This window comes from Strongylocentrotus purpuratus, unplaced genomic scaffold (genome assembly GCF_000002235.5).
Source record: "Strongylocentrotus purpuratus isolate Spur 01 unplaced genomic scaffold, Spur_5.0 spur5_scaffold_11, whole genome shotgun sequence".
Classification (NCBI taxonomy): Eukaryota; Metazoa; Echinodermata; class Echinoidea; order Camarodonta; family Strongylocentrotidae; genus Strongylocentrotus; species Strongylocentrotus purpuratus.
This window is the reverse complement of record NW_022145596.1, coordinates 27,499,532-27,511,070: the sequence shown is the minus strand read 5'-3', so window position 1 is coordinate 27,511,070 and position 11,539 is coordinate 27,499,532. Positions and strand designations below refer to the sequence as shown.

The 11,539-nt window shown below is 39.2% G+C and overlaps 1 protein-coding gene across 1 annotated transcript; it reads right to left on the bottom strand.

Annotated features, from left to right (window-relative positions):
- Positions 1–8,810: 8,810 nt before the first annotated feature.
- LOC105443304 (uncharacterized protein K02A2.6-like) lies at positions 8,811–9,335 on the bottom strand. Its single transcript, XM_011676326.1, has one exon. It carries the CDS (start codon positions 9,333–9,335, stop codon positions 8,811–8,813), a length of 525 nt encoding a protein of 174 aa, XP_011674628.1.
- Positions 9,336–11,539: the final 2,204 nt, after the last annotated feature.

The following is an 11,539-nucleotide window of genomic DNA, read 5'->3' as shown; positions in this document are numbered from 1 at the left end:
TTAAATGATTTGTTTGTCAAGTTCTCTGTATTATGCATCTTTCCTTTTGTGTTTTCTTCTCTCTTCCGTAAGAGATTCAGAATGACATCTGTCATCTAAACTTGTTTTGCTACCCGCTTTTTCTCAGGGAGGCATTCCTCAGCTGCATCCTCGTACTCCTTTAGGTTTGACCATATTTCCTCTGGAGTCTTTTCCACGTCTATAGTCCTTCATATCTGTTGTGTACTGATGTAGAATACTAGCTCACGAAAATCGTTCTGCCTTAGCAGATCTACATCCAATCTAGCTTTCTTGGAAGGAGCCTTCTTTATCACCTTTGGTGCAATGTTGACCTTGAGAATGACTGGGTTGTGGTCTGAGCCTATATCTGCACCAGGAAAAGTTTTGGCCATCCTTATACTCCTTCGGAAGCGTTTGCTGACTGCAATCTATCTGTCTCCGTGCCGTATCTCCTGGTTTCTTCCAAGTGTATAGTTTGCGCTTGGGAAGCTTGAACCATGTGTTGGCTACCACGAGTCTATGATGCTCACAAAACTGTATAAACCTCTCCCCTCTCTCGTTGTTCTCATCCAAACCATATTGTCCTATGATGAATTTATATCTCTTATTGCCCACTCCAGCATCCAATTCACCTACAACGAAGGGGACATCCAAGCTTTTAGCTTTATCTTCATAATCTGACGTTGGTGCATATATGCCTGCACTAGTACAACATCAAAAGGTTTTCCATTGAACTTTAAAGCTACAATGACTCTCTCTGAGAAAGCTATTTATAGTATTAGAGATTTTGCTCTTCATAATTATTCCTATTCCATTGAGATGACGCACGCCTCCAGAGTAGACAGTGACAAAATTGTCCCTATCAACTGCCCCTGTCTCTTTCCACCGAAGTTCACTTATTCCTAATATATCAAGACTCTTGAACCATCGTACGCACGTTCCAAGTGCCGATGCGCAGGAGATTTTCCCTAGTTTCATCCAGTGCCACACTTCCTTCTGGCTTTGGTGTGACCCCGTCATTCTCGGAAGACTTACAATTCGAAGGGGCACCCTTGGCACTATTTATAACAGATGCATCACTTGCAAGGGTCCAAAGCTCATCTGTGTGACTTCTGTCTGTGTCGTGTCTGTGCACAGCATACTATTTTAGAGAATACGTGGTAAGGCTTTAATCTTTTCCACGGAGGATGGCCGTTGGCCCACATGGATCTCATAGATAGATTATTTTATTGATCCATATTCAAAACATAGAAAATTGGCCTCCACTGGCAGCACATAAACAAAATACAATGTAGTTACAAGATAATTGATAAACTTAGGTGTATACGTCACTCATAATATACATAAATTCAAACGAGTTTCATGACATAAAAAAAAGCATAAATATAAATCCGCCCTTTGACAGGTCTTGTTTTTAGTCCTCACACCCTCCTTACATTTGTATGCTTTATCATTCATAGAGAATGACTTAACTCTTTATGCGCCACTTAAAAAACCCCCCTGTGCCACATTCTTTTAGGGTCACACATTTCGAGGGAATCTTTATTGACTCTGCTGAATCAAGAGGCTATAACTCTTCACTGGATGATCATGATGAAAAATATTGTGCAGCAAAGTTGTAGACCGGAAAACGTGCTTTTCGATGAACCGTCATTTGTTATATTTTGAATTATCATTTTTATAATAATCATAATTATATAATGTTTAATTTTTCTTATTTACGGCAGTTTTTTATCCCTCTAGAATTTCTTATTTAGCAATGATAAGACATCTTCAAATCGAATCTATTAGAAAGGTGGACTTCTTACCTTTCTTTACATACCTTGCTCAAGTATTCTAACAATTCAGAAGGTTAGTATTTAGGTTGTTGAAGAAAAGAAGTTCAATAGGGAGAGACTTGAAAGTACCCCGCTCAGCCACCCTTGACAATGGGCTAATCTGCCCATTGAAATCCCTATTACCCCAGGTTATTGTCAATGTCCGGTTTAGCGGGGCATGAAAAGGGACGTCGTGGGGATGTTTTTCTTTGTTGTGCCATGATAAGTCAATAAGAAATAAGAGAATGTTATTGATTTTGCCCACTGGTATGAGCATGTAAAAATGGTATAGGCATAATATATTATATGTGATATACATGACATAATCAGCATCTTATTGAAATGTCTCATTATGAATGTTCACCGCATCTGTTCTCTCACCTTCTTTACCCCTCAATAAAATTGATTTCAAGTACATTTATCACAGCCATAGATATACAAAGAAAGAATGAATCAATCTTAAAATATAAACTATATTGCATTGTTTTCCATTTACTTTATTGTGAGAGAGCTTATTATCAGAAATGATTGACGAGTGGAGTATGCAATGAATAAAATATGGAGAACGGACGTGGGAGACATTATGAGAGAGAAATAGTGATATGAAATGAAAGGACTTTACTGTGAATAAAGATTATAAGAGAAAGAGATAAAGATGACGGCAAGACAGGATACATATTGATACGAAAATAACAATAATAATGAGATAGAGATGACGGAAAGAAAGAGAGTAAACACTGATAGCATAAGAATGAATAAAGATAATAAGAGAAAGATATAGAGATGACGGCAAGACATAGGGTACATATAGATAGGAAAATGATAATAATAATAAGATAGAGATGACGGAAAGAAAGAGAGTAAACACTGATAGCATAAGAATGAATAAAGATAATAAGAGAAAGATATAGAGATGACGGCAAGACATAGGGTACATATAGATAGGAAAATGATAATAATAAAAAGATAGAGATGACGGAAAGAAAGAGAGTAAACACTGATAGCACAAGAATGAATAAAGATAATAAGAGAAATATATAGAGATGACGGCAAGACATAGGATACATATTGATAGGAAAATAATAATAATAATAAGATAGAGATGACGGCAAGAAAGAGAGTAAACACTGATAGCATAAGAATGAATAAAGATAATAAGAGAAAGATATACAGATGACGGCAAGACATAGGGTACATATAGATAGGAAAATGATAATAATAATAAGATAGAGATGACGGCAAGAAAGAGAGTAAACACTGATAGCATAAGAATGAATAAAGATAATAAGAGAAAGATATAGAGATGACGGCAAGACATAGGGTACATAATTATAGATAGGAAAATGATAATAATAATAAGATAGAGATGACGGAAAGAAAGAGAGTAAACACTGATAGCATAAGAATGAATAAAGATAATAAGAGAAAGATATAGAGATGACGGCAAGACATAGGGTACATATAGATAGGAAAATGATAATAATAATGAGATAGAGATGACGGCAAGAAAGAGAGTATTACACTCATAGCATAATAATGAATAAAGATAATAAGAAAAAGATATACAGATGACGGCAAGACATAGGGTACATATAGATAGGAAAATGATAATAATAATAAGATAGAGATGACGGAAAGAAAGAGAGTAAACACTGATAGCATAAGAATGAATAAAGATAATAAAAGAAAGATATAAAGATGACGGCAAGACAGGATACATCTTTCTTTCATTAGTTTTATTCATTCTTATTCTATCACTGTCTACTCTCTTTCTTGCTGTCATCTCTAGCTCTTTCATTAATTTTTATTCATTCTTATTCTATCAGTCTACTCTCTTTCTTGCTGTCATCTCTATCTCTTTCTTTCATTATTTTTATTCATTCTTATTCTATCACTGTCTACTCTCTTTCTTGCTGTCATCTCTATCTCCTTCTTTCATTTTTTTTATTCATTCTTATTCTATCAGTCTACTCTCTTTCTTGCTGTCATCTCTAGCTCTTTCATTAATTTTTATTCATTCTTATTCTATCAGTCTACTCTCAGGGAACACTTTTATCACTAGAGTCTTCGTCACTGCTCGATTCGTCGGAATCAGAGTCCATGCTCCATGCTTCCATAGTAACAAGATCTCGAGCCTCCTCTACACTAAACACACGTTGACGTTTTCCAGCAGGTGCCATCGTAACATCAGTAAAAAAAATCCAAAGAAAACCGCTAAATACACGGTAATTTCGAATGTAACACTATGAAGAAAAACAGTTTACCGGAAAGTGTGCGATGTATACAATGTAAACAATAGTAAACGCAACGCGTGGCTACACACTGCGAGCGGTATTATGAATGTCTAATTGACTCGTATACATCTGTGCAAAAATGCGAAGTTGGCACGCCTACGTCCGTGCAAATCGGCGAACAAAGCAAACAAAGAGTTAAGGGATGGCCTCCTTAGTAAGTTAAAGGAGGCCTTAGCATATTCTATTATTAATAGAGAATGATTTGAAGGGATGATGGCCTTGCATGTTCTATCATTCATAGATAAAGATTGGAAGGATCGCGTTAGTACGTTGGATCATTCGTGGAGAATGATATGAAGGGTAGGCCTTAGTATGTTGGATCATTCGTAGAGAATGATTTGAACGGATGGCCTTAATTGGTCCATCATTCATTGAGAATGATTTGAAAGGAGGCCTTAGCATATTCTATTATGCATACAGAATGATTTGAAGGGATGGCCTTGTATGTTGTATCATTCATAGAGAATGATTTGAAGGGAAAGCCTTCATATGTTTTATCATTCATAGAGAATGATTTAAAGCGATCGCCTTTATCATTTGATATAGATAATTATTGGAAGGGATGGCCTTAATATGCATTATCATTCATAGAGAATGATTTGGAGGGATTGCCTTTTATGGTCTATCATTCATAGACAATGATTCAAAGGGATAGCCTTAGTATATGATATCATTTAATATAGATAATGATTGGAAGGGATCGCGTTAGTATGTTGGATCATTCGTATAGAACGATTTAAAGGGATGTCCTCCTTAGTAAGTTGTATCAATCATAGAGAATGATTTGAAGGAATGGACTTGAATGTTCTATCATTCGTAGAGAATGATTTGAAGGGATGGCCTCCTTTAAGTTGTACCATTTTTAGAGAATGATTTGAAAGAATGGCCTTGAATGTTCTATCATTCGTAGAGAATGATTTGAAGGGATGGATTTGAACGTTCTATTATTCAAAGAGAATGATTTGAAAGAATGGCCTTGAATGTTCTATCATTCGTAGAGAATGATTTAAAGGGATGGCCTCCTTAGTAAGTGTTATCATTCATAGAGAATGATTCAAAGGGAACGCCTTGTATGCAGGGGCGGCGAACTTTAGGAGAAAACGTCAGCAGATTGATGGATATAGGTACTCCCCCCCCCCCCCCCCCTCCGAACCGTCCCCCATAATGATTGAAGGAAAGAACAAAATCTCTCTGCTAATCTGCTGGAGAGTCCTGCAGATCTTCAGGACTCGAGGAATTCTAGTTGAGTCAAAATCCATGTAGTAATTTAGCCAAAACAAATTGCAAAAATAATGTTTTCCACTGACCGAATTCAAAAAGTTTATGGAAATGTATAGTGGAAATTAGTTAAATTTGCATAATATGCAAATTAGCCTATATATGTCTTATGAGAATATTCATATTTACCTCTAGATCCTTCTCTTTGTCTCTCTATATGCTCCTGTTGGAAAAATTAAAATTAATGGAGATGTTTAATACATAGACATCTAATCAAAATGTATTTAAAAAAAAAACATGAATGCCTATTCTGATAGCCTACATTAAGAATTGTAATTTTACTTGTTATTCCACATGATTTTTTCCTAAATGCAAAAACTTCAAATTCCTTTATGAATGGAGAGAGAGAAATCATTATAAATACCGGGATTGCTAAAATAAGTTAAAAACAAGCAACCCCAAACATAAAAACATACAGATACTATACAATACAATACGATACAATACAATACAATACAATAATAATAATGTTACATGCTAACAAAATATATGAATCAATTATGTATTTCAATAAATCAATAAGAGGCAAGTATTGTTCTTTTCAGTTTAAGTTTAAATGCGTTGTGGTTCTTAATACCCTTTAAATAACTTGACATGGAGTTCCATTTGTGAGGACCTTGATATCTAATTGATTTACTTTGCACAAATGAGTTAGTGAATTTTGGTAGATGGAAGTCTTTTCTTGTATTAAAGGAGTGGACATCCGAGTTCAAATGAAAACTGTCATAAAACGTTACTGGTAGCAAATCATTTTGAAGTTTGCACATAAATAATAAAGTCCGTTGAGAAAGAATATCTGGAAGTTTGAGTAAATTTAAGGATTTAAATAATTTGTTTGTCAAGTTCTCTGTATTATGCATCTTTCCTTTTGTGTTTTCTTCTCTCTTCCATAAGAGATTCAGAATGACATCTGTCATCTAAACTTGTTTTGCTACCCGCTTTTTCTTAGGGAGGCATTCCTCAGCTGCATCTTCGTACTCCTTTAGGTTTGACCATATTTCCTCTGGAGTCTTTTCCACGTCTAGTCCTTCATATCTGTTGTGTACTGATGTAGAATACTAGCTCACGAAAATCGTTCTGCCTTAGCAGATCTACATCCAATCTAGCTTTCTTGGAAGGAGCCTTCTTTATCACCTTTGGTGCGATGTTGACCTTGACAACGACTGGGTTGTGGTCTGAGCCTATATCTGCACCAGGAAAAGTTTTGGCCATCCTTATACTCCTTCGGAAACGTTTGCTGACTGCAATCTATCTGTCTCCGTGCCGTATCTCCTGGTTTCTTCCAAGTGTATAGTTTGCGCTTGGAAAGCTTGAACCATGTGTTGGCTACCACGAGTCTATGATGCTCACAAAACTGTATAAACCTCTCCCCTCTCTCGTTGTTCTCATCCAAACCATATTGTCCTATGATGAATTTATATCTCTTATTGCCCACTCCAGCATCCAAGTCACCTACAACGAAGGGGACATCCGAGCTTTTAGCTTTATCTTCATAATCTGACGTTGGTGCATACACATGCACTATGACAACATCAAAAGGTTTTCCATTGAACTTTAAAGCTACAATGACTCTCTCTGAGAAAGCTATTTATAGTATTAGAGATTTTGCTCTTCATAATTATTCCTATTCCATTGAGATGACGCACGCCTCCAGAGTAGACAGTGACAAAATCGTCCCTATCAACTGCCCCTGTCTCTTTCCACCGAAGTTCACTTATTCCTAATATATCAAGACTCTTGAACCATCGTACGCACGTTCCAAGTGCCGATGCGCAGGAGATTTTCCCTAGTTTCATCCAGTGCCACACTTCCTTCTGGCTTTGGTGTGACCCCGTCATTCTCGGAAGACTTACAATTCGAAGGGGCACCCTTGGCACTATTTATAACAGATGCATCACTTGCAAGAGTCCAAAGCTCATCTGTGTGACTTCTGTCTGTGTCATGTCTGTGCACAGCATACTATTTTAGAGAAAACGTGGTAAGGCTTTAATCTTTTCCACAGAGGATGGCCGTTGGCTCACATGGATCTCATAGATAGATAGATTCTTTTATTGATCCACGTTCAAAACATAGAAAATTGGCCTCCACCGGCAGCACATAAACAAAATACAATGTAGTTACATGATAATTGATAAACACTGTATACGTCACTTATAATGTACATGGGGTTGATGGTTTAGTTGCCGATGTCTCGACCATGTGTGCATTACATTTCATTTAAGATATGTTTCAAATCTCATTAAGATTGTGTTTAAGTACTTATCTTGTTCTCTATATGCAATAGTGCAGATATACGTAAAAAATAAGGAATACTTCGGTGAATTGAATAATGACACAAATTAGAACAAATAAGCTGTTAATTACAATAATCTCTTTCTCTCTCGTTGTCAGATGGTGCCCATATATGCACTGATGTGGCGTTCACTAAAGCTCGCCATTGTGATATATTGGAGGCAAGACAAGTAATACATGTCCGACACGGATAAGTTACAGACTAGGAGTGATCTTTATTAGAGGGGTTTCACAGTGGCCCTGTAAGCTCATTACATAACTTTGTCTGGCATAAACATATACCAGTAGGTGGCGCCATTACATACATTGATATGGATTTACATTGATCAAGATACATCACATCTTCCTCTTTAAAGATAGCAGGGATCAGTTATTGAAACTCGCGTTTAAGTATACATCAATGTCTGTTAAGTGAGATTAGGTTGTATTACCATAATTGTGTTTCTGAATAAATGAATTAATATTTATGGGAAGGTGTAGCTGTAATAAAAGCCTTTTCCTTCTCTACTATACTCTTTGCTCATTTCCGTATTACATAATACATAATGTATTTAGCTATCCTATCGTTTCACTAGTCTACACTCCATCTTTTCAACAACGTGAAATAAGGTAATAGGTGTGCATGGTTTTCTTTCCACTTTTTTTTTTGTATTTTTTTTTTAATAAAACAATTAAAAAAAAAAAACTTTTATCAACTTTAATCGCGTTATTGAGAGTATCTCTTAATGCTAAAGATTTGCCTCATTGTGTTTATTTAGGTTATTTCTGTTCCTATTTGGCCCATCCTATATAGTTGACATACGGTTTAACATGCTAAATGGTTCCATAGTTTAAGCCATGGATTTCAAATAGAAAGTACCAAACGTTCTAACAAGCCTTCATTATGCCTGTTATTATGATTACCAGTGTTGGGATATGGGCACACTCAGGAATTATTGAGATTATTCAGCGTGGTCTTGCATATCCAGCCGCTCTGGTGGTTTGGATACTCTTCCACTTCGGGTGGTGGTGGGTTGCGAGGGTGAGATGCTTTCATAACTCTGTGTTTGTTGATGAGGTGGCGGTTGTATTCGCCTTGCTCTGTTTGGATGACGTAGCTCCGCGGGGTATGTGCTGTGCCAGCCACGCATCATTGTCGCCATGTGCCGGGTTTGGCGCGAAACACGACGTCCTGGTTGGTGCTCAGCGATGGGAGGGGTTTGATTTGAGCACGTGCGTTGTAGTTGGTCAGCTGTCTTCGCTGCCTTTCCGCCAGGTCATCTTGTAGTGGGGGTATGGCCTGAGGGCGAAGAAGGGAGGTTGATACTGGGATGCGACTTCTCAGTAATCTCCCATTCAGGATTTGTGATGGGGCAAATCCACGCAGACCATCTATGGGTGTGTTTCTGTATTCGAGCAAAGCGTACATCGGATCATTCTTACTCATGTTAGCTCGCTTCATGAGGGTCTTCACCGTCTGAATGCACCGCTCAGCCTGGCCATTGCTTTGTGCATAATGGGGGCTCGATGTGTGATGGGTTATTTCCCACTTTTGCACAAACTCTCGAAACTCGCTACAATCAAATTGACGGGCGTTGTCTGACACAATCATGTCTGGTGTGCCATTTCGCGAGAATATTTCTTTCAAGCTTGTAATGACCTTGTGGGCTGTCATTTCGGTGAGAATCTGAACTTCTGGAAATTTGGAGTAGTAGTCGACTACAAGAAGGTAGTTGGCTCCATCCAAGTGGAAAATGTCAATTCCAAGTTTTGACCATGGTCAGTCAGGTATGGGGTGTGACATGAGGGGTTCAGATTGTTGAGCTTTCCGTGTAGTTTGACATATAACGCATCTGGCTACCTTGTCTTCAATTTGTGCGCTCATTCCGGGCCAAAACAAGACCTGTCGCGCTCGCGATTTTAGCTTCACAATTCCCAAGTGGGACTGATGTAGGACATCGAGCATGTCCTTTTGTAAGTCGGCCGGTACTACTAGTCGGCTTCCTTTCAATATGAGGCCATCTATTTCTGTCAACTCGTCCCGGAATGAGTGGTATGGTAACACATTGTGCGGAATGTTGCGTTTACTTTCTGGCCAGCCCTCGAGTATGAACGCGCTGATCTGCTTGAGGACTGGGTCGCGTTTTGTCTTCTCACGGAATTGCTCTAGTCTGCGGTCAGACATGTGCATTACGCAATCGACAGTTTCTATTCCGATATCGGTGGTCGGTTCGCACTGGCGTGCTGGCCTGTTTGTTGGCAGTAGCCTGCTCAGTGCATCGGGCACAAACATTTCTTTACCTGGCTTCCATCTTAAGTCTATGTCATACATCATGAGGTGAAGTCTCATTCGCTGTAATCTTGGACTAAGCTTATGTAGCGGTTTATTGAAGATGCCAATTAGGGGCTTGTGATCAGTGAATATCGTTACCCTTTGTCCAAAGATGTAGTCATGAAATTTCTTGCATGCAAAGAGAATTGCGCTCATCTCTTTTTCGATTGGGGCATAGTTGTGTTCGGCATCGTTCACACGCCTTGATGCGTAGGCTATGGGGCTAGAGTCGTCTTGCATTAATACGGCACCTAGCCCTTGATTCGAGGCATCTGTTGCCATGGAAACGGGGTTTTTTTTGTCATACAATTTGAGAGTGGGGGCAGACGTTATCTTGTTCTCAAGTGCATCTACTGCGTGCGCATGTTCGGCCTCCCAATGCCATGCAACGTTTTTCTGAGTGAGTTGTCTTAGAGGTTTCGTAATGTCCGAAAGTTTGGGGATGAACTTCCCGAGGTACGTAATCATGCAGAGAAATGTTTCTACCTCTTTCTTGTTAGTCGGATACGGGAGATCCACGACCGATCGGATTCTATCCGCACTGGACATTACGCCTTCCGGTGAGATAATATGTCCCACATACTCAATCTTATCGGTGCGAATTACCGATTTCGCCTTGTTGAGTTTTAGGCCGGATTTTCCCACTTTTTCGAGCAGGGAAGACAATCGAGCGTCATGCTGCACAGTGTCCTTGCCCCAGACGAGAATGTCATCGGCAACAATTTCAACTCCGTCCAGCTGTCCGAATTCATCGGTCATTGCTCGCTGCCATACTTCGCTGGCAGAAGATATGCCAAATGGCATCACCTTATAACGATATCGGCCGAAAGAACTGTTGAAAGTCGTGTAATGTGAACTCGCCTTGGTTAGTGGGAGCTGCCAGTATCCGCTCGTGGCATCGAATTTCGAAAATACACGCGCGCCAGCCATTCTAGCTGAAACTTGTTCAAACGTCGGCATTGGGAAATGCTCCCTTCGGATGGCTGTGTTTAGACCGTGGGGGTCGAGGCATATACGAACACGACCATCTGGCTTATGAACGACCGTCATTTGGCTTACCCAATCAGTGGGCTCAGTTACTCGTTCTATAACTCCTATCTCTTCCATTCGCTCTATTTCTGCTCTGACCTTATCCCTTATTTTGTGAGGAATAGTGCGAGGAGGGCATTTAACTGGGTTAACATCGTTCCTCAGTGTGATATCATACTCATGGTTGCGCAATCTCCCTAGGCCTGCGAACAAATCGTCATATATTTCTAGAGGGTCCATTTGTGGGCGATTGGGGGTGGGGCTCGTTGGAATGCGATCAGTTGATGGGGGCGCATTTGTACTGAGAATGCTGTTAGTATTAGCGGGGGCCTGCGTAGTTGTGCTCGCGGGGAGGGTGGGGGGCTGCCTTGCTTGTCACTTCATCAACAATTTCACACCTTTTCAACAAATTCATCCTTTCGCAATCTCTCCTCCCTATTAATGGTTTCCCATAACCACCAACCACCTGAAATGTAAGAAGGTATTCATGCTTACCGACCAGTACTTTAAACCTCGTT

Excerpts from the sequence above, each read along its gene's own strand:
- LOC105443304 (XM_011676326.1), bottom strand. The coding sequence starts at position 9,335 with ATGACAGCCCACAAGGTCATTACAAGCTTGAAAGAAATATTCTCGCGA.